Raw genomic sequence first — 21,887 nt, 5'->3', positions numbered from 1 at the left:
ATAAATAATAATAATAATAAAGAATCCGGCGCCCCAACCGGGACTAGAACCCGGTGTGCCAGCGCCGCAAGGCGGAGGATTAGCCTGTTAAGCCACGGCGCCGGCTCGTATAACATTTTTTAACAGAAATTATAGGAAGTATTTTCCAGTAAGTACATTCTAAGAACTTGTGTTTTCCTAAGATTATCTTCAAGTTTTAGGTATGAGACTGTAGATCTGAAATTTTACAAAACATGGAAAATGATCAGGGTATATCTATCTACATGGAAAAACAATCGAGCTTTTAATTTATTCTGATCTAACAGAAACATGGGGGTGTTTAGCCTAGTGGTTGTGACATACATGTTCTACTTCAGAGTGCCTGAGTTCTAAATATGGCTCTGCTACTGACTCCAACTTCCCACTAATGAAGATCCTGGGAGGGAGAGGTGGGTTCTGGGTTCCTACCACCTAAGGGGATGACCTGGATTGAATTCCTGGATTCCTAGGTGGGTCCAGTTCTGGCTGTCTGAGGCACTTGGGGAGTGAACCAGCAAACTGGAGCTCATCTGTCTCTCTGCCAATCAAAATATACTTAACACTTAAAACAAGAAAAATAACGATCAGTCAATAGGCTTAGTTTGGACAACCCCCAATTCCACAGTCTAAAGACCTAATTGCTAACATAAAAGCTGGAATTTCTACCTTCAAACTTTTGACTTTTACTCCAAACTCACAAATGTACACCGTTATACTGTTTTTAAATCTCAAATGTACAGCATTTGTTCAAGCAGACTATTCAAAAAACAGGTCAACAGAAAACTTTCTAAATGTCACTACATAATTCATCAAGCAAATTTTTATTGAAGCTTAAATTGTGGTACAGAAATACATTTCAACTGATTTAAGTCCAACACCAATGAAGGGAGAAATTATGGCACCAAACTCTTCCTCCTCTGCCATACTAATTTTAGATTACTAGTCAATCTACACTTTTCATTTTTGTAGGCTCTGTTCCACACAAATTTGTACAAATTTTCCACATTAGAATTATTAGGGAAATCATTAGAAATCAGGGGGAAAAAAAAAAAAATCAGACCTCAAGCCAACAATCATCGTCATCTAACTACTAGGATACTGTTCAAGAACAAAATCCACTTCCAGTATTGGTCCTCAAAACAGCAACTCAAAATAGTAGGTGCTGTGCTCATTACAAAATCAAACTGATCACATTGATTGAAACCTTCCAAGGAAACTTTCAATCAACCACGCGCTTAAACTAAATGAAAACAGTGTTCCAACCACTTGATTTCAAACCAAGATGATTTTATGTTTAGAAACACTTAAAAAAGGTGCTTCATTTATAAATACGGCAGGAACAAAACATCACTGCATCAATCCAGAAATTATTTTAACAAATGTTGTGAAGACAAGAAATAAAAATGTTACCCCATATTACTGTTCTGTCAGTTGCTTAAATCCCACAGTAATTGCAAATATAGCTAAAAGATGCCAACTCTTAAAAGTCTGTATTTCTAGTCATTTCCTATTGACTATTTTGGAATTTTACATTATATTTTGTTCATTTGTATATTGTTTTGTCGTATATCTAAACAACCTGAACAATTCTCATTCTGAGCAGTCATTCATCTCATCCAGTGAATGGCATGGTGAATGGGACACCATAGTTAGAGGCACATGTGAAGTCAGAACACTCACATCCATTACAAAGTCACACAACTTTAAGCTACAAGACGGAAAAGACACCGACTCTGCTCTGAACCAAACTTTACACTATGGTAATCAAAGTTAAGGTCAATAATCCAAGCTGACTTACTGAATCCAGTACATCCTTTGCTAATTCTCCCTGCTAGTCAACTGACAAAAATCCCTTTATACTATGACTTAGGAAGACAGTCAAAGGCATGGCACTCATTAATAGCCAATTTCATTTACTGTGGAGCACAGAATAGCTCAGGTTTTCCACACAGGTGAGGCAGGACACCCTAGTCTCTACAACTCTCTATGGGTCTTCCTTGCTAATTAAAACTGGGTAAGTTTACTTTCATTATCTTCCAAAAGAGTTCATGCCAATTCAAATGACTCATGTTCTTAGAAGACAATTAAGCCCAGGGACCACCCCCCTGCTTCCCCATGTGGGGTATTAGAGTCACTTATAAACCCACAGTGTGACAGTGTATTGCTTTATTTGGGGGATTTGGGGCAGACACCATGGTGAGGGAAGAAATCAATTAAAGTACAAATGCAAGGAGCAATAATGTTAAAATAGAAATACACAAAATGAGTAACTGCAATCATTTTCTTAAGAGGAATCAACTCATGAAGAAAAACTTTAATTGCTGTTGCAAAAAACATCTGTATGAAGTAGAAATTGGTTTCCATAACATTAGTAGAGAATATGTTCTAGAAAGTGGAGGTAACTGGACATAAAATCCTGGCAGCAATAGAACAGTCCCAGATGGTTAGGCTGAGGCCAACATCTAATGAGGACGAAAGCCTTGTCTGTGGGGAATTTTGGACGATACCTGCAGAAATATTACACTGCGCATAAACCAAATTGAATTGTTTTCACAAGTGTTGTAAAGTTTCATATAGTAAAAGTTTTTTTCTACATGCACTTCAATTTCACAGCAAGAGTGGCATAGAATACCTAAACACAGAAGAGAGCATTCATGCAAGATATCTAACTCCTTGATATAATAATGCATACAATTCAAAATGATTCCACTATCATTACATCTAGGGCTCTGTGCAACTACAAAGTGGTGGTTACAGAAAGCATGGCCCCCAGTGTCAACATCTAGAAAGCGGCCACCACCTTCTATGTGTGTTCTCTTTTTGCGTTTTTTCTTCATGTTTCTTAATCAACTCTGCTGTTGTTGCTGCTTCTTAGCAAAACTGGTAAAAACAAAATTGTAATCGTTGAACATAGCACTCTGGCAATCAAGACGTTTAAAGCCTTCAATCTTCTGGGGCGAAGAAAGCACTGTGCGACATTTAGAACTCTGGGAACAAATTCAACAATTATTAGTACATCCAGTGAAAGTTATGCAATAAACACACCTCTATCTTATTGAAACGCTGGCATGGGAGTTACTTCAGCTGCCATCCTACAGACTGCAGTGGGGCATCTTATGTTCCCCTACCAGGTCTGTCAACAGGACAAGATGGAAAACAAGGATGGGCAGAAGTCCCACAAAGCACATACAACCTCTCATCCACCAGCAGCAACCTCCCCGGCAAGGAGTACCTCTGGTGACCATCGGCGTGACTAGTTAAGTGCTCTGTTTTAGAACATGCCTTTATGACAGGCCTTACTAGCCTTACTCCCTCCCTTTAAGATTTTATTGTCAATTAAGAAATCAAATTACCTGATTAACAAACAAGGTGGTCACAAATTTTCCTGGCTTGAAGACTTCCACAACTTTCCTGATCAGGTCATCATAGGAGGTCTGACTTAAGTTTGTTTCAAAGCTAACATAAGAAAATTCTGGTTCCGGAGTGATGTGAATAGTCCAATAAGTTCCCTTAGAGAAACAGCTTTGTGTTAGAATGCAAAGGATATGTTAAAGTATTTAAATAGTTATTGAAGCAAGATATTATTACTTACATCCGATTTCATTCCATTCATTGAATACCCACAAGGATTGAATAGTGTGGCATCAATGACAGAACCTGGTATCAGGTCACGAATTCCACTCTCCTGGGGAAAAAAAAAAAACCAAGATCAAATTAAACACAATCTTGAATTAATACAAAACAAACAAAACAAAACTGAGTGCCCACCCAGAAGAATCTAGCAGTGATTTTTATAGGAAATGCTTACACGAGTGACGTCCTTTGCAGTAACACCATCTTTCATGTAGAACTGGTCCATGACTGCTGGGTCAAGCTCACTCATCAGAATCTCCAGGGTTTGATCTGGCTGGCTGATTACCCGGCTCTCTGGAAAATCCAGAGTATACAGGTACCTACACAATAAAAAAATAGTTTCTAAAAATGCTAATTGGTGGTTTAAAGTAAATCCTACACAAATTACACAAAAATTCCACAGAATTTCAAACATACCAACAGTCAGAATTCATACGTCCCATACAATATGCTGCTCCATCTGTTGAGGAAAGAGAATGTAAAATAAATATAATATCCACTGAACAGGATGGCTTATTAGCAACCTTCTAACAGGCAACATGATAGTGTCTATCATCAATCAGACACATCAGCAGTGAAGGGAAACTAAGTGGGTAAATCTGAGACAAGCAGGATCCCTCCTTGCACTAAGACATTGTCTGGCCATCACTGGGAGGCTGATATTTCGGCCAGTAGGTCTGTCTAAATGGAGATGATAAACAACAGCTTACCCTCCCTGCTAAACTCCTTTAGGAAATGGAGTCTGGTTACCCATTTATCTACTCCCCCAATTAAATACAAAGTTATTTATGCAATATTTCCGATACTGTTTCAAGGTCTCAACACAAACACTTGGCAGGCATTTGTACTGATAATCAACACTCTGATGTAGCTTAGTATGGTTTTTGTGTTGGATCATGTGAGTCACTTTGTGCAGTTATTAAATTATGCTAGGATTTGTCTCATCCAAGAAGTAAGGGTGTTATATCAGAGATCATTTGTAAGCCAGTTCAAAAAATTCTGGGTCAGAGTTCAATAATCTGGAAGGGCTCATAGCTCTTCCTTTATATTGTCAAAGGATACAGGAGGTCACTCAAAAAAGTTCATGGAAGGGGTCAGTGTTTGAGCTAGTGCTTAAGATAGATACCAGTTCTCACATTGCATAGCAGAGTCTGGGTTTGGTACCTCCCCTACAATTCCTGACTCCAGCTTACCCCTACAATGGACCACGGGAGGTAGTGGTGATGCTTCAATTACTTGGGTTCCTGCTACCCAACGTGGAAGACATGAACTGAGTCTCTGGGTCCAGCCTTTGGCCTCCACCCAGCCCCACTGGGGAGTAAACAAATGGACAGGAGATCTCTGTGTCTCTCATTCTGCCTCTTAATAAAATGAAACTAAGTTCATTTTGGTGCAGAAATAATGTTTTTACACTCTGTAAATTCTATCATATAAAGTTTACTATTGTACTGATAAAACATCCAGGTAGGTTTAAAAAGCAAAATATTAGAGGGACAGGCATTGTGGCATAGCAGATAAAGCTGCTGCCTGTAATGCCCTCACCGCACACGGGTGCTGGTTCCAGTCCCAGCTGCAACATGTCCAATTCAACTCCCTCCCAATGGCCTGGGAAAAGCAGCTTTCAAAAGATGGCTCAAGTATTTGGGCCCCTGCCGCCCATGTGGGAAACCCAGAAGCAGCTCCTGGCTCCTGGGTTCAGCCTGGCCTAGTCCTGGGAGATGCAACCACCTGAACAGCAAACCAGCAGATGGAAGATTTCTCTCCCTCTGTGACTCTGACTTTCAAAGTAAACACATCTTAAAATAAATATATATGAAAGAAAATACATAGTGTGCTGTATTTGCATATATATGCATTCTCACACAGAGATATATGAAACATTAAATCCTTTAAGAAGGCAGATTTAAATTCATTTAAACTTACTTGGGAAAATCGCATTAAGAAACTCTATTTCTTCCTGGAAATTCCGGTGTGGGTACCCTTGGTGAGAAGGCTTCATGAAATTCTTACGAGAATAAAAGAAGCTCTTAAGAAGAAGAAGGAAAAAAGGGAACTTTAAGACACAGAATCCTGTACCATTTTTTTCTAAAGCAAAACTATTTTCTGCACATAGAAATTCAGCAAATCAAAATTTTAGTATTTTCCCCAATGTTAAAAAGTATATAATTAGCTTCCTGGACTGATTCTGCTGTAGTCTTAGTGTGCATTTATAGAATACGGCAATGTTTTGTTTCTGAGATCAGTATACCCAGTCTACAGATGGGTCAAAACCATATAGACAAGGCCTACGTCATGGAGAAGTTAAAGCCACTGCTGTTGACACCCAAGCCACCACCCCATATCAGAGTGCTGGTTCGAGTCCTGGCTACTCTGCTTCTATCCAGTTCTCTGCTGATATGCCTTTGGAAGGCAGGAAAGGATGGCCCCAAACTAGGTCATCTCAGTCATGAAATTTTCCTTCTTATCTTGCAGTTTCTCATGCCAACAGTTATTCTGTCTGACTCCTTTACTTTTTTCTCCCATTCGAATTTCATCCCAACAGGCTCAACAGTTTATAGTTCTCTTTCTCCTACAGTGTGGATCATCTCACCACATCCTCTTATGCATTATAACTGGACAGTTAATATAGATTTATTTACGAGGCACATCATAGGCTAAGCATTTATGTTTTTGCTTACTTACTTGAATTGAGTCAAACCCACTGTAGTCCCTAGCAAGCTTCAGCAGGGGAACCAGCGCTTTCAGCAAGAGGGTGGTACCACATGTCTTCAAAATGAAACGTCTCTTGGAGACAAACATGCTACTCTCACTGGGGATGAAAACAGTCACATCATCACAATATTTCTGTACTACTCAGGATCCAATTGACCTATTATTGAATTAAGTTATTTATAACTTTTGGCTAGTATTTTTTGCTAGTATCTCAAGAAAGCAAATAAGTAACATTATTCTTCTCTATTATCCAAAAGTTAGTTGAAGCTTCTGGAGCCTCACAGAAACAGGCCTCATTACACATGTTCTCTCTTGTACTCTGGGTCAGAGTTCAATAATCTGGAAGGGCTCATAGCCCTTCCTCATCTTGCACCACTACTCAGCCTCACAAGTTATTTCTGTAACCATCTCATTATTTCTTCAACTAGATACTAAGCTCCATGAGGAGGGAATGTTTGCTTTTATTCACCACTATACCCCCAGGGCTTGGCACAGAGTAATCATTTTGATGAACATCTGTATGTGCCAAACAAAGGCTTAATAAATAAGAAGTAGGAACTTATGCATCTTGTCTAATCCAATAGCCCAGAGGACCATCACAACATAACATAAGCATTCAAAGTATATATTGAATAGCTTTGCACCTACATAAAAGGTGGGAGGCTCTTTTATATGCCAATACAGAACCCATATTTTTTTAATATGGTGAAGCTAATTTTCACTTCGCCTGAAGTTCTGATACCAAGGTCCTCTGAGAAAAGGACCTGCATCTGGGGTGCTGGGGTAGCATGACATGGAGGTGTGGAGACAGTCAATCCTCCTTTGACAAGTTCTTGCTGCTGGTTATAAGGGAATGATCACAACCAGCATGGAACGCTATTAGGTAAGGTTCCAAAACTAATGGCTACAAACACTCAAATCATTAACATTTTATTTTATACCACACTGGCAAAAATGAGGTAAATATGATTCTAGAACTAAGACTGAGGGGGAACAATTCAATGTTTCACGTGAAGTCACGAGTGAGTCAGGAGCTAGCTGGCTCGCACTTGCTCGAAGGACTTACCTGAGTACATAAGCTTCCTGCTTGTCAGTTTTTGTCACACTTATGATTGAACATTGCACATCCTTCAAAAGTATGTCCCACTCAGATCTATTATTTAACGAAAAAAAAAAAAATACAATTAATAACAGTCCTTGCCTACTCTCAAGTTTAAACTCTCACACTTACAAGTTCCCCAAGACCACATTTTCTCTACTGTTCCAGCTTCTCTTATGAAACCAACATTGATATGTACAGTCCATTTTGCCTTCCATAAAAACAGAAAATTTATACCATTAATTTATAACTTACTGAAAGAAAAATAGACAAAAAACATGAATAAGCCATTTAGAGAGGAAATTCAAAAGCCTACAAGCCAAGGGAAAATTAAAAAAAAAAAAAAAACACACACATCATTTTACTAATTAAATTGACAGATTTAAAAGGCTGCCTGATGGAGTAATCTGTTACTAATATTGTTTAGATATGATTTTCTGCTATCAAACTGGCAGGTGATCAACATAACAGTCTCTATTTGGGAACCATGCAGCTCTCTAATCTGATGGGAAAAAGCCCATTTCAACAGAGTGAAAATTCTAGTACAGCGAGAGAGCAAAATGGAACTATCCTTATTTTCATGGAAGCAAGTGCTTCTTTTTTTGGTATGCCTATTACAAACAAATTTCAAAAGAATTCCAGGGGCTGGCATTGTGGTGCAGCAGGTTAAGCCTCCATCTGCCACACCAGCATCCCATTTGGTCACCAGATTAAGTCCTGGCTGCTTCATTTCCGATCCAGTTCCCTGCTAATGCACCTGGGAAAGCATCGGAGGATGGCCCAAGTACTTGGGCACCTGCAACCACATGGGAGACTGGGAAGAAGCTCCTGCGGCCATCTAGGGAGTGAACCAGCGGATGGAAGATCTCTCTCTTTTTTCCTCCTAAGTAACTGTGCCTTTCAAAAAAAAAAAAAAATCTTAACAACAAAAGAATTCCTAGATATATCTTCAGATTACCAGATTAAGGGCTACAAATCTTAAAGCCCTTGCATGCCAGTCTTTACCCATGAAAAGGGCTCCATCATTTCTTAGCAGATGGATAATCTCTCTGCCTTTCTGTAACTCTGCCTTTTAAACAAATAAATCTTAAACAACAACAACAACAAAAAAAAAACAAAAACAGCACAAACAGTCCTATTAGAATTTTGTGCCTGTTTCATCACTTTGCTAAAAGAAACTGTTACCAGCGACCAGCCATCTTATGGACAACCATCTGAAAATCTTTAAAAGTTATTGAATTAGGCTTGGTAATGATTACAGAACTGAGCTGCTCTATTTGACCGTAACTTTATTAAGCAAATTTTAAAGAGGTTTCAAAAAAAAATTTAAGGTTTATTTTTTGAATAAAAAGTTGTACTGTTTAGACCAAAAAAGCTACAATTAAGATAGCTCTGAGCATCACAAAAATTTTTAGAAAATCCTGTTAAAATAAGTCACCAAGCAATAGCTGAGTTTCCTATTTCTATCTCGAAGTTCATAATTTACAAATGACAATTCAAGACCCACAAATATTTCAATTCCACAAATATGCTTTAGTGCAAAAAACAACTAGCACTAAAGAACATGGGGCACTTTTCTGCTTTGTGACAGTCCTTGAAACCATCCAGTCTTAGACAATCTTTATCTGATAGGAAAGAAATTTTATTTCACTTACTATGAGTAAATGTATACAATGTATACACATATAAATGCTAGATATATAATTAAGAATTCCAACACTTAATAATAAAGAGGTACATAAAAATATCCACCATGATTTAAGTATTAAAAGGATTGAGTAAAATTTTGATCACAGTTCTGTTATCTAACTCAGGTCTGTCACTCTACTGATGTCATTAAAACCCCCTCTGCGTGCAGTTTCAGAAAGGCCAACTGCAGTCACACACCCAGTGCTGGACATCTTCATGGCTTAATGATCCAGGATCAGCCAGGAGACACACTCCCCATTCTGAGCTAGCACACTGCCTACATCACATACCTCATTTCACCTCATCAGATGCATACTGTGTCATCCCTCATCACCACAGGCAGAGGGATGAGTTCATACGAAGACACCGAGACCACAGGCAAATAATGTTTATTACAGTGTATTATCATAATTATTCAATAGTCTTTGTTAACCTCTGATTGTGCCTAAATTATACCCTAAACTTTATCCTAGATATGTACATGTAGGGATTTAGCTCAACACGACTGCATCCATTTTGGTTATGACCACCATCTTGCCCTCTAGGTGACCTTGGAGATTGTCCCAAATCCTATGGGGTATATGAATTGATTAAGATAACCTGAAGGTCCTGGCAGGGTGTGTGTATGAGAGATATTGTAGCACAGTGAGTTGGGCTGCTGCCTGGAACTTTGGCATTTCTACCCCTACTGAAGTGCCTAGGATTAACTCTCACCTCTGCTTGCAATTCAGCTTCTTGATTAATATGCCTAGGAGGCAGATGATCGCACAGGTATTTGGGTTCCTGGTACCCACATGGTAGACCCAGAAAGAGGTGCTGGCTCCTGGCTTTGGCCTGGCCTGGCCCCAGCTGTTGTGAGCATCTGGGGAGTGAACCAGCAAAAAAAGGGGCTGGTGCTGTGTGGGTGGTACCATCCTACATAGGTGCCAGTTTTTCCTGCTACTCCACTTCTGATCCAGCTCTCTGCTAATGCACCTGGGAAATCAGCAGAAGATGGCCCAAGTGCTTGTGTCCTTGGACCCACATGGGAGACTAGGAAGAAGCTCCTGCCTTCAGATTGGTCCACTTCCTGCCACTGAGGCCATTAGGGGGGAGTGAACCAGATCTGTCTCTCCACTCGCTCTCTGTGTTAACTCTGCCTTTCAAATAAATCTTATTATTTTTTTAAAGTTTTATTTATTTGACAGAGTTATAGACAGTGAGAGAGACAGAGAAAGGTCTTCCTTCCATTGGTTCACTCCCCAACTGGCCACTGCTGCGCCACTCCCCAAACGGCCGCTACGGCTGGTGCGCTGTGCCAAACCGAACCCAGGAGCCAGGTGCTTCCTCCTGGTCTCCCATGCGGGTGCAGGGCCCAAGCACTTGGCCCATCCTCCACTGCCCTCCCAGGCTACAGCAGAGAGCTGGACTGGAAGAGCAGCAACTGGGACTAGAACCCAGCGCCTATATGCGATGCCGGCACCACAGGCGGAGGATTAACCAAGTGAGCCACAGCGTCAGCCCCATCAAATAAATCTTAAAAAGAAACAAAAACCCAAAACCAAAAAAACAACTCTGTACTCTCCACATTTTGAATAAATGCCTGGAATATTTATTACAAATGTCACTAATTTTTCCTCTAAACTTTACTGCATAGCAACTATTTACATAGCACTTAGATTGAATTAGGTAATGTAAGTAATCTATAGAGGATTTAAAGTGTATGGGGAGGAACTAGGTAGGTTATATGCAAATACTGTACATGCCATTGGCAAGATCAAGTATTTATGGACTTTGGTAGGTAGAAGGGGGTTCCAGAAAACCAATCCTCATAGATACTACTTACTCTTCACATGGGAAAAAGTATTATTTTTCAGGCATAGTGACCAAGATCATTCAGTTCATGTACTATCGTTAATAAATGGACATCTATTTCTTTGAGATCATTTATTAAAATCTTTGGGTCCCTGCCACCCATGTGAGAAACACAGGTGAAGCTCCTGGTTCTGGCCTGGCCTGGCCTAGCCTAGCCCAGGGCCTTGGCGGCTACCTGGGGAGTAAATCAGCAGACAGAATACCTGTCTTTCCCTCTTCTCTTTCAAATATATAAATCTTTAAAAAAAGTTTTTCAATCAGTACTCCTGACAATTTGATCCAGATAGTTCTGTGTTGCAGGTGACTAACCTATTAACCTATGGGTTGTACAATGTATAATGTGTAGCAGCACTCCCTGTCCTTCCATCCTCCCATGGAGGACAAGGAACTTTAAAAAAAAAAAAAAAAAAAAGATTTATTTTATTTGAAAGGCAGTTACAGAGAGAGGGAAAGGCAGAGATCTTCCATCTGCTGGTTAACTTCCCCAAATGGCCGCAATGGCTGGAACTGGGCCAGATTGAGGTCAGAAGCCAGCAGCTTCTTCTGGGTCTCCCCACATGGGTGCAAGGGCCCAAGGACTTGGGACATTTTCCACTGCTTTCCCAGGCACATTAGCAGGGAGCTAGATTGGAAGTGGAGCAGCTGGGAATTACACTGGTACCCATATGGGATGCCAGTGCTGCAGGTGCCAGCTAGACCAGCTAAGCCACTAAGCCGGAACTAGGATGAGGCATTTAAGATCAGAAAAAGTTATCTCAAGTCAGTAACTCCATAAATCAACATTGCAATCCTATGCTATGAATACATCCCAAAGCCATATCTTCATTCAGCTTTAGTTAGTTAGATTTATTGAACTTTGTGTTTCAGGAGTTTCATACTACAATGATCACCACAGAGCCCAACTTCATAGTTTACAACCTAGACCAGGGATTCTCAGTCTCAGCTGGTGTGCTGTGTTTGGGACAAAGCACAGATAACTTCCATCATCATTACTGTCCCTGATGTGACACCCTAACTTAATACCATGTAAATCTAACACTGAATTCATAGATACATAATTTACAAAGAACCTTGACCAACTGCATAAAATTCTTTTGTCCTTCTCATCATTAATTTGGATAGAAAGCAGAGCACTGAAAAACTACAGAGTAATATTGTAAAGCACGCAGTCTGTGTTGCAACTACTCAGCTCTGCCTTTACAAGGAGAAAACGCTCATACATATCATATATATATATATATATATATATATATATAAAATAAGTGCATATGCCAGATTCCGATAAAGCTTATATTTGAGTTCTTGTAATGGACTAGGCTAGGCAGTGAGGATAGAAACAATGGTGAATTTTTTCTTTCTAAATATTTGTTTATTTCATCTACTTGAAAAGCAGAGAGAGAGGGAGAGAGAGCATGCGCGTGGCACAAGAGCAACTTTCAAATGCTCCCAATAGCTAGGGTTCTTCAAAGCTTAAGTCAGAAGCTTGGAATTCCAACCAAGTCTCTTATGTGTGTGGCAGCAGCCCAAGCACTTGCACCATCATCCGCCACCTTCCAAGATGTGTCAGTAAGGAGCTGGATTAGAAGTGGAGTAGCTGAGACTTAACTAGCTGCACAAGGCTTGTCCTCCTAGAATTTTTTTTTTTTTACTTGTTTGGTTCAATCCACAGATGGGAAACATATGGTCATAGAGGGTCAATCAACTGTAATTTAAAATGTAAGTGAGGTCAAATAACAAGTGTGCCAAGACAACACAATGGGAAGGAAAGAGTCTCTTCAACAAACAGTGCTGGGACAAGTAAGTGTCCACACAATAAACTCCTTGAAGAATACTTATGGTAAAAGCATCAGCAAAGTAGACTTGACGATTTTTTTTGACTCAACACCAAAAGCACAGGCAACAAAAGCCAAACACAAATGGGACTACAAACTTAAAACCTTCAATGTATCAAAGGAAACAATCAACAGAGTGAAAGACAACTTTACACAATCAATAACAGATGATTTCCAAAAATATACAAATGGCCAACAACCTGGAGAAACGCACAGAAAACCACAAAATATCACCTCATCCACATTAGGGTGGTCACTATCAAAAAAACAGACAATAAAAACCGCTGGAGAGCTGGGGCCAGTGTTGTGGCTTAGCAGGAAAAGCCACCGCCTGTAGTGCCGGCACCCCATACTGGTGCCAGTTCAAGTCCTGGCTCCTCCACTTCCTATCCAGCTCTCTGCTATGGCCTAGGGAAGCAGTAGAAGATGGCCCAAGTCCTTGGGCCCCTGCACCCGTGTGGGATACTGGGAAGAAGCTCCTGGTTCCCGGCTTTGGATCAGCGCAGCTCCAGCCATTGCGGCCACCTGGGGAGTGAACCAGCAGATAGAAGACCTCTCTCTTTTTCTGCTCTCCTCTCTGTGTAACTAAGACTTTCAAACGAAAAATAAACAAATCTTTAAACAGTATGGTGGTCCCTCAAAAATTTGAACATATTTCTACTGTATTTAACCAAAAGAATTGAAAACAGGGAGTGGGGGGAAGAGGAGTGCGTTTTAGCCTAGGGGTTAAGATGCTTTCATCCCTTTTCAGAGTTTTTGGCTTCCAGCTTCCTGCTGATGCAGACCCTGGGAGGCAGCAGTGACGACTAAAGTAGTCCAGTACCTGCGGCCCACAAGGAGACCGGATTGAGTTTCCAGACATTGCAGGCATTTGGAGAGTAAATGAGAGGATGGGAGCTCGCACTGTCTTTATCTCTCTATGGCTCTCAAATTTAAAAAGAAAGCTGTCTACAAGATATTTGTATTCCCATGTTCATAGCAGCTTAATCACAATAGCCAAAAAGTGAAAGCAACCTGAATGTCCAAAAGTGGTATGTGTACAATGGATTATGCAACCTTAAAAAAGGAAATCCTGTCACATGCTACAAAGTAGATAAACGAACCAGATTATTATGTTAATGTAAGTCAGACACAAAAGGACAATTGTATTATTTCAATGACATAAAGTGTTTAGCAGTGGGCTCTGCATCCATAGGTTGACTTCTGCAGATCCTACCAACTGTGGATTGAAATTATCTGGAAAAGAAAACTGCCTTCTGAGTTGTACACACTGTCCCCTTGTCCAGTACAGTGTAACAACTATGTAGCACTTACAGTGTATTAGTTATTGTAAGTAGTCTAGAGACATTTCACATATGTGGACAGGATGTGCTTAGCAGTACAAGCAAACATTGCCATTTAAAAGGACTTGAGCATCTGTGGAGGGTCATGGAACTAATCTCCCATGAATACCAAGGGATGACTATATCCAGTTTTAGTTTTACAAGAAAAACAATACTAGCAATCTGCTACACAACAATGAATATAATTAGCACCATAAAATTGTACCCTTAAAATGGTTAAGATGTTAAGATTTTTTTTTTTTAAAAAGTTGCCAATGCTAAAAAACTGAAATGGCAGAAAACAATGCTGCTGGCAGATTTGGATCCTGCCCTCAAATTGAATCGCGTTTTTTTAAAAATGCTTCTGGGGGCCGGTTTGAGCCCTGGCTGCTCCACTTCCGATACAGCTCTCTGCTGTGGCCTGGGAAAGCAGTGGAAGATGGCCCAAGTCCTTCCATCCCTGAACTCACGAGGGAGACACGGTAGAAGCTCCTGGCTCCTTCCTGGCTTCAGATTGGCCCATCTCCAGCAGTTTTGGTCATCTGGGGAGTGAACTAGCAGATGGAAGACCTCTCTCTCTCTTTCTGCCACTGCCTCGCTAATAAATAAATCTTTTTTAAAAAGATGCAGGCTCCTGGATTCAGATCAGTGCAGCTCTGGCTGTTGCGGCCAATTGAGGAGTGAACCAGCGGATGGAAGACCCCTCTCTCTCTCTCTGTGTAACTTTCAAATAAATAAGTAAATCTTAAAAAAAAAAAAAAAAAAAAAAAAAGCTTCTAGGGGGAGGGGATAGTGTGGCACATCAGTAAGCCACCACTTCCAATACAAACAATCCCTATTTGAGTGCCCAAGGTTCAGGTCCTGGCTCTGCTCCGGATCCTAGCTTCCTGCTGACGTGCACCCTGGGAGGCAACAGATGATGGCAAGCACTTGGGTACCTGCTACCTACCTGGGAGATTCAAACTGAGTTCCTGGATTTAGCCAGGCTCAGCCCCTCTTGCTGAGGGCATGTGGAAAGTGAACCAGCAGATAGAAGATCTCCCTCTGTTACTCTTCCTTTCAAATAAATACATCTTTTTAAAAAAGAAAATAAATTTTAAAGAGCTTCTTCTAGGTGTCAAGATTATTTACTACTTCCTAAAGATGGCTGGTTTCAGAGTTAAAGCCTAAACTGACCAGAACCTAGACTCTGAGGATGCTTTCTTAGGACAGTTAATTCAGAGATCCCTACAATTAAGCACCCCTCCTTTGTTCAAAGAAACCAACCTGGAATGTAGTAACAATACTACATATCAACATAGAACTTAGATTGTTTCTCTATCTCAAATTGTTATTCCTAATTAAAATAAACTTTAGATTTTGAAAGGCACAGTTACAAACAGAAAATGCTAATATCTGAGCCCCAGCCAGACACCACACATGAAATTCCTGTTAATTTATTTTTATTTTTTGTGGTGGGGAGGGGTGTTGAGATGTGACAGGTAGGAAAAGTTAAGAGGTAAGACTCCTATTTATGCTTTTATTCATACTTATATAGGAAATATTAAATCCTGACTTGATAATTTTTATCTAGAATCTTCTTTTGATTTTTTTTTTTTTTTAGATTTATATATTTATTTGAGAGGCAGAGTTACAGAGAGTGGGAAAGACAGAGAGAGAAGGAGGGGGGAAGGAAAAGATTGATGAGGGATATGTCTTCCACCCACTGGCTCACTTCCCAAATGGCCCCAATAGCCAGGGCCCGGCCAGGCCAAAGTCAGAAGCCAAGAGATTCTTCTAGGTCTCCCACATGGATGACAGGGACTCAGGAACTTGGGCCATCTTCCACTGCTTTCTCAGATGCATGAAGCAGGGAGTGGATCAGAAGTGGAGCAACCAGGACTCGAGAAAAAAAAAAAAAATCTTAAAACAAAAACCCAAAAAACTGCTGACCACTAAAGGGAAACTATTTTTTTTATTTAATGAATATAAATTTCCAAAGTACAGCTTATGGATTACAATGGCTCCCCCCCATAACTTCCCTCCCACCCGCAACCCTCTCCTTTCCCACTCGCTCTCCCCTTCCATTCACATCAAGATTCATTTTCAATTCTCTTTATATACAAAAAATCAGTTTAGTATATATAAAGATTTCAACAGTTTGCCCTCACATAGCAACACAAAGTGAAAAAATACTGTTGGAGTATTAGTTACAGCATTAAATAACAGTGTACAGCACATTAATGACAGAGATCCTGCATGATATTTCTTAAAAAAAATTGATTTTCTATGTAATTTCCAATTTAACACCAAGTTTTTTTTTTTTTTCATTTTCAATTATCTTTATATACGGAAGATCGATTCAGTATATACTAAGTAAAAATTTCATCAGTTTGCACCCACACAGAAACACAAAGTGTAAAAATACTTTCAGTACTAGCTATAGCATTACTTCACATTGGACAACCCATTAAAGACAGATCCCACATGGGACGTAAGTACACAGTGACTCCTGTTGTTGATTTAACAATTTAACACTCCTGTTTATGGCATCAGTAATCTCCCTAGGCTCTAGTCATGAGTTGCCAAGGCTATGGAAGCCTTTAGGGTTCGCCGACTTCGATCTTATTCCGACAGGGTCATAGTCAAAGTGGAAGTTCTCTCCTCCCTTCAGAGAAAGGTACCTCCTACCTTGATAGCCCCGTTCTTTCTAAAGGGAAACTATTAATAAAATATGCTTCCTTTAAGTTTTAGACTTATGATGTTGATACCATTAGAAAATGAGAAGGAAAGCCATAGATTCTGTAATTGCACAGAAATTCAACAAAAAAGTAGGCAAAACACCAAGCATCTCATAAATCCAAATGGCCAATTAGGATATAAAGACCTCTCTCTCTGTCTAATAAATAAATCTTTTTAAAAAAAGTTTTATAGAAATCTCAAGTCTTTTTTTTGGGAGGTGGTGGTGGCTTCTTTCACTCAGCATCACTACTTATTACTCAAGTTTTTGCATATCTTTTTTTTTTTTTAAGTGCTTTGTAGTATGCTATAGGATAAACACATTACAATCTGTTCATTCACTTGCCTGTTAATATTTGTTTCCAGCTTCTGGGCTTTTACAGATAAAGCTACTATGATCAATCACATCTTTGTATAAAGACCTATTTCCTCTTCTCTTGGGTAAATAAAAATGAATGGTCTGAATCCTGACAATGTTTCACTTTTTGAGAAATGGCCAAACCATTTTCCGAAGTGGTTGTATCCTTTCACATCTCATCAGGAGTTTGTGAGTCCCAATTCCTTCACATTTGGTCAGGTTACTATTTTTCTTTTAAGATCTATTTATTTATTTGAAGGGCAGAGTGAGAGAGAAAAGAACTTCCACCTGCTGGTTCATTCCCAAGGGCCTGGTTTAGGCCAGGTTGAAGCCAGGAGTCAGGAGTTTCATCCAGGTCTCTACGTGGATACTGGGGTCTAAGGACTTAGGCCATCTTCTGCAGCTTTCCCAGGTGCATTAGCTAGATCAGATGCCAGCATTGCAGGAGGTGGCTTAAACTGTTATGCCTCAATGCCTGCCCCTTTGGTTAGGTTTTTATATCAAAATTATACTAACTCCAAAATGAGCCTGGAAGTGTGGTCCTTCTATTTCTTGGAGGAGTATAGAGAGAAGGTAGGAACAATGAAGCAGTCTTTTAATAATGTAACTGTTGACTATTTTAGGATTTCTATTTCTTCTTGAATTCATTTTTTCCCCACAATATCCTATTTTTAATGTCTTTAGCATCCAGAGAAATGGTCTCTTTAGACAACTGAGGCTCCTCTCTTAATTCTATATCTTGTTTAATGTCTAACACATATGTACTTGTTTATTTTAATATGGTCTGTTAGTATCTAGTAACCACAACTTTTATTCACATTTTAATGGAATACTAAAAGTGGGATAACATGCAAGGACTTTTTGAATTTCAAATTTTTATTAAATAAAAAGAAAACTAGTAGGTTACTCTGTTCAAGGATCAATGTAGTCAAGCAGTCTGATATTCTCTGGTGAACCTATTACCTCTCCTCAAATAAAGCTACTTATTGCATGCCAAACTGTCAGGGCGCCTGTTAATGTGCAGCCTTTGGGATATAAATCTAAATTTAAGCTTTCTTCTGTAGCCCCGGTTGCTTAAAAAAAAAGGGGGAGCAAAGGACTTGGTGCAATGTAACAGCTGTCACAGGATGCCTGCAGCAGAAAGCAGGTTCACATCCCAGCTCCTACTCGGATCCAGCATCCTGTTAATGTGTACCCTGAGAGGCAGCAGGTGATGGTTAAGTACTTAGTCCCTTGCAACCCACATGGGATACTCGGATGGAGTTCCCTAGCTATTGTAGGCATCTAGGGAGTGAACCAGGGGACAGAACTCTGCCTTCCAAATAAAATTAAAAATTATAAAAATGTTTTTAAAAAGGGAAAAAATTTTGCCCCTAAAGAATCAAAGGTAAAGATAACACCTAAGAATGTTTGTTAACCTGTTTAATCCTCATAACTACCATGAGGTAAGCACCCAAGACTGCCTCCATTTTAGAGTTCACAGGACTATAAAGTGTTTGAATTCGACCTTATTATTCCAGAAGCCGTGTACTTCAGCATGGATCTGAACCTCACCTCCTCAAAGACCTCCTTCAACTATCCCTTCTTGCTGGGCCACTCGTTTTATATTATTTACCTAGCATATTTTTAAGGTTTTTACCCTGTAGTAAATAACCAGTGCATCCGGTCTTCACTAGTCACTACAAATGTTCCTCAGGAGATTTCCAATGGGCTTCTTAGTTAAACCCAATATTGTAGAAAACCTTGCAATTACTTGGCTTAACTTGCTTTACCTACACACAACATGTGTGATATGATGGTAGGCTGCCGTCAGTGGCTTAATGAATGTTGAATGTTCACAAAATGTATGGCACTAAATCATGAACTCTACAAACAGAATGTTCAGTACTTCGAGACTTTTTTTTGCCATCATTTTAAGAACAACCATTAAGCAGGAAAACGATTTTAGCTGATGAATGTACAAAGTGAAAGTGGTTCTTAAACATTTTTAATAAGCAAGCTGTCTTTTAAAATGCCTTTCTTCCCCTCCTTGACTCAGCAAACGTACCAGCCAAAAACTTAAATTCTGGCATTTTGGCCTTTATTAAAAGGGGGGGGGGTACTTACAAAGTATTAAGGCTTCAAACATGTAAGGAACCAGAGAACACAATTTTAGTTATTTTCTAAGGCTGTTATTCAGCTCTTCCTTGCCAAGATTTTCTAGGTGATAATTCTGATCGCAATCGTTTTTTCCGAACGCCCATCACAAACACCAGCTTTTCCATCTGTGAAATGGAGGCAACAGTAAGCTCCCCCACGTTTATTTCGAGAAAAGCCACCACTTCCTACTACATACATGTTAAAGCATTCGGAAACGAGCCTGGCACACAGTGAGCGCTACATTAGCCACTGTAAGCGTCACACAAAGCTTTGAGAATCAGACCTGTGACATTTAGCTACGACTGCTTCTTTCTACAACGAAATCGTGCAAGACACGCACCTAGAAACTGGGCTTCCCAACTGTGCCTTAACGTCTCGGCAGCACGTGTCCGCCGGGATCCTCCTCCAGTTGCTTTTTGTCGGGGGACGGCGGCGAGCGCAGCCAACATTCCTAAAACGCCCATTGGCCCACACCCTGAGGCCAGGCTCTCGGCCGGGCCCGGGCGCTCATTGGTCGCCGCCTCTCAATGAAGCGGGCCACGCCGGTTCCGCCGCCACACCGCCACCCTCGCCCGCACTTGTGCGCCGAGGGGCCGGGGGAGCGGCGAGCGGCCTAGGAAGGCCCGGGGCTGCTGGTCGTGCGCCCAGGCATCCTCCATGTCGCCGGAGCTCGCCTCTGCGCTGGGATTCCCAAGGGCGAGACCCCGAAAACCGCTGAGGCCAGCTCGCACGCGCGTGGCCGCTCGCAGCGGCAGTTGGGGGCGCCGGTCCTTTGCCCCAGTTTAAGGCATTAAAGGTATTATGTCCCAGGTCAATCGGGCATGGATCCCGTAAACGCAGGCCAACCACCTCACCTCGGCCCGCGCCCCCGGACCCCGCCGACTCCCCAACAGGTTACACAACCCAAGGTCAAGAGGCTCCGCGGCCGGCCCCCGGGCCGCCCCAACGGCTTTGGTGCAGAGCGCGTGAGGGCGGCGGTGGGGCCCAGCCACTGCGACACGACGGCTCCCGCCCAATCCCCGCCGCCTAAGCGACACGGGGACCGCGCGGGCTCGAGGCCTGCTCGCCAGTGCCCCCCCCACCGGCCCAGACCGGGAACGCCCCCGGCCGGCACGAGCCCCGCGCCAGCCCCGCTCCCTCCCTCCCTCCTCCATTCCCGAGGCGGGCACGCCCGAATTAGCGCCTGACTAAGCCCGCCGGGCCACACCTGCCGGGCGCGGACCGCGCGGGGTCCCCCACGCCCCTCGCCCCCGGGGGCCGCCGACTACCCCGGCAGGCGCCGGCTGCGGGACCACCCGAGCCGCGGCGCCGCCCGCCGCCCCGCACGCCGGCCCGGGGACGTTACCTGAGCACGCGGCCGGCGCCTCCCCTCCCCCAGGCAGCGCCGGGCCCGGCAACGGCGGCGGCAGAAGCCGGCTCCGGCCCCGCGTGGACGCGGTCGCTCGGCCCGGAGCTCGGCGCCCTCCGCGGCCGCCCGGGCGACTCTCGCCCCACCTACAGGCTGCGGGGACCCGGTGCCCGCCCGCGCCCGTCGCCTCAGGCCCGGCTCTGTGGGCGAGCCCCGGGCACCCACCTCGGGATAGTACGAAGATCCCCAGATCCTTGGTTGGCGTCGGGTTGCTGCCGGGAGAACCAAACCTCCAGCAGCTTCTCGGTCCCTTCGAAAAAATGTGCAGCTTCCATCACCGTGAGACTAGCGAACAACCAACAACCACAGAAAATCAACTAAATTAAATCTCTTCTCCCGCCGCCGCCGCCGCCGCTGCGGATTGTTCCAGCTGTGTTAGTAAAGTTCAGGTTCCTTTTTTTTTTTTTTTTTTGCTATATTTTATATTAACTTTTTTTTAAAAAAAGGATTAATAAAATTTTTCCCGGCTTTTTTTTTTTTTTTTTATGAGCGCAAGTTGAACGTGAGTCTATTGGAAAAAAGAGGCAGATACAGTTCAGTCTCTTGTAGTCCGCTGCTTCCCCGTTAGAGAGAGTTGAGCGAGCGCTAGCTAATGTCGCCGGCCATACTGTGTAAGCGAGGGCGCTGCGTGAGCGCCGACCTTATATAGCCCATCTCCCCCAAAGGCCCGGAAGTGACGCATGGTCCCGCCCCCCGAGGCTCATTAGCTGCCGCCGCCTGTCAATCGCTCTCCCGCCGAGCGGCGGCTGGTTGGCGGCGGGCGCCTGAGGAACGCTGCCCCGCAGATCTGGCTCTGGCCGTCGGCTGAGTGGGGGACCGCGCCGCGTTGTCCGGCTTGAGGACTTGGGAAACGTGGGGTCGAACGCAGAGATGGTGGGGCGAGGGGGGAACGGAGTGCAGAGAGGCTGTGCGCCGCCGCGCAAAAACTGGTCAGCAGAGAACGTGGGTGGGTCCTCCGGGGTGCTGGCGGGGTTCGGCGCGGGCGGTGGCCAGCGCAGGGTCGGCATGGTGGCTCTCCTCGAGTGTAGGTCCCCGCCCCTGCCGAGGGACTTGGCCGGCTGGAAAAGTGTTTCCCCCAGGCGAACGCCGCCTGGGCGATAAAACC

General features: G+C 42.5%; 1 protein-coding gene across 3 annotated transcripts; it reads right to left on the bottom strand.

Annotated features, from left to right (window-relative positions):
* Positions 1-823: 823 nt before the first annotated feature.
* Positions 824-21,384, bottom strand: AMD1 (adenosylmethionine decarboxylase 1). Of its 3 annotated transcripts, XM_062186605.1 has the most exons (10): positions 20,948-21,035; positions 19,342-19,499; positions 7,430-7,516; positions 6,334-6,460; positions 5,575-5,677; positions 4,069-4,111; positions 3,827-3,971; positions 3,611-3,703; positions 3,372-3,527; positions 824-3,005 (listed from the first exon to the last, which is right to left on the bottom strand). In XM_062186605.1, the coding sequence occupies exons 4-10, from the start codon at positions 6,448-6,450 to the stop codon at positions 2,865-2,867; spliced, it is 798 nt and encodes a 265-aa protein (XP_062042589.1). In that variant the 5' UTR covers positions 6,451-6,460; positions 7,430-7,516; positions 19,342-19,499; positions 20,948-21,035; the 3' UTR covers positions 824-2,864. The 3 variants fall into 3 exon arrangements, with proteins under 3 accessions (XP_062042589.1, XP_062042587.1, XP_062042588.1); XM_062186603.1 differs by lacking the exon at positions 19,342-19,499 and having other exon boundaries at positions 20,948-21,384; XM_062186604.1 differs by lacking the exon at positions 19,342-19,499 and having other exon boundaries at positions 5,575-5,656; positions 20,948-21,384.
* Positions 21,385-21,887: the final 503 nt, after the last annotated feature.

This window comes from Lepus europaeus, chromosome 3 (genome assembly GCF_033115175.1).
Source record: "Lepus europaeus isolate LE1 chromosome 3, mLepTim1.pri, whole genome shotgun sequence".
NCBI classification, from domain to species: Eukaryota; Metazoa; Chordata; class Mammalia; order Lagomorpha; family Leporidae; genus Lepus; species Lepus europaeus.
This window is presented reverse-complemented; position numbering and strand designations above follow the sequence as displayed.

Coding starts and splice junctions, on each gene's coding strand:
- AMD1 (XM_062186603.1), bottom strand. CDS start 21,057: ATGGAAGCTGCACATTTTTTCGAAGGGACCGAGAAGCTGCTGGAGGTT. Junction 6,461..7,429: donor CAGGAAGCTTATGTACTCAG/GTAAGTCCTTCG, acceptor TTTCATCCCCAG/TGAGAGTAGCATGTTTGTCT. Junction 3,006..3,371: donor CCACCTTGTTTGTTAATCAG/GTAATTTGATTT, acceptor ATTTGTTCCCAG/AGTTCTAAATGTCGCACAGT.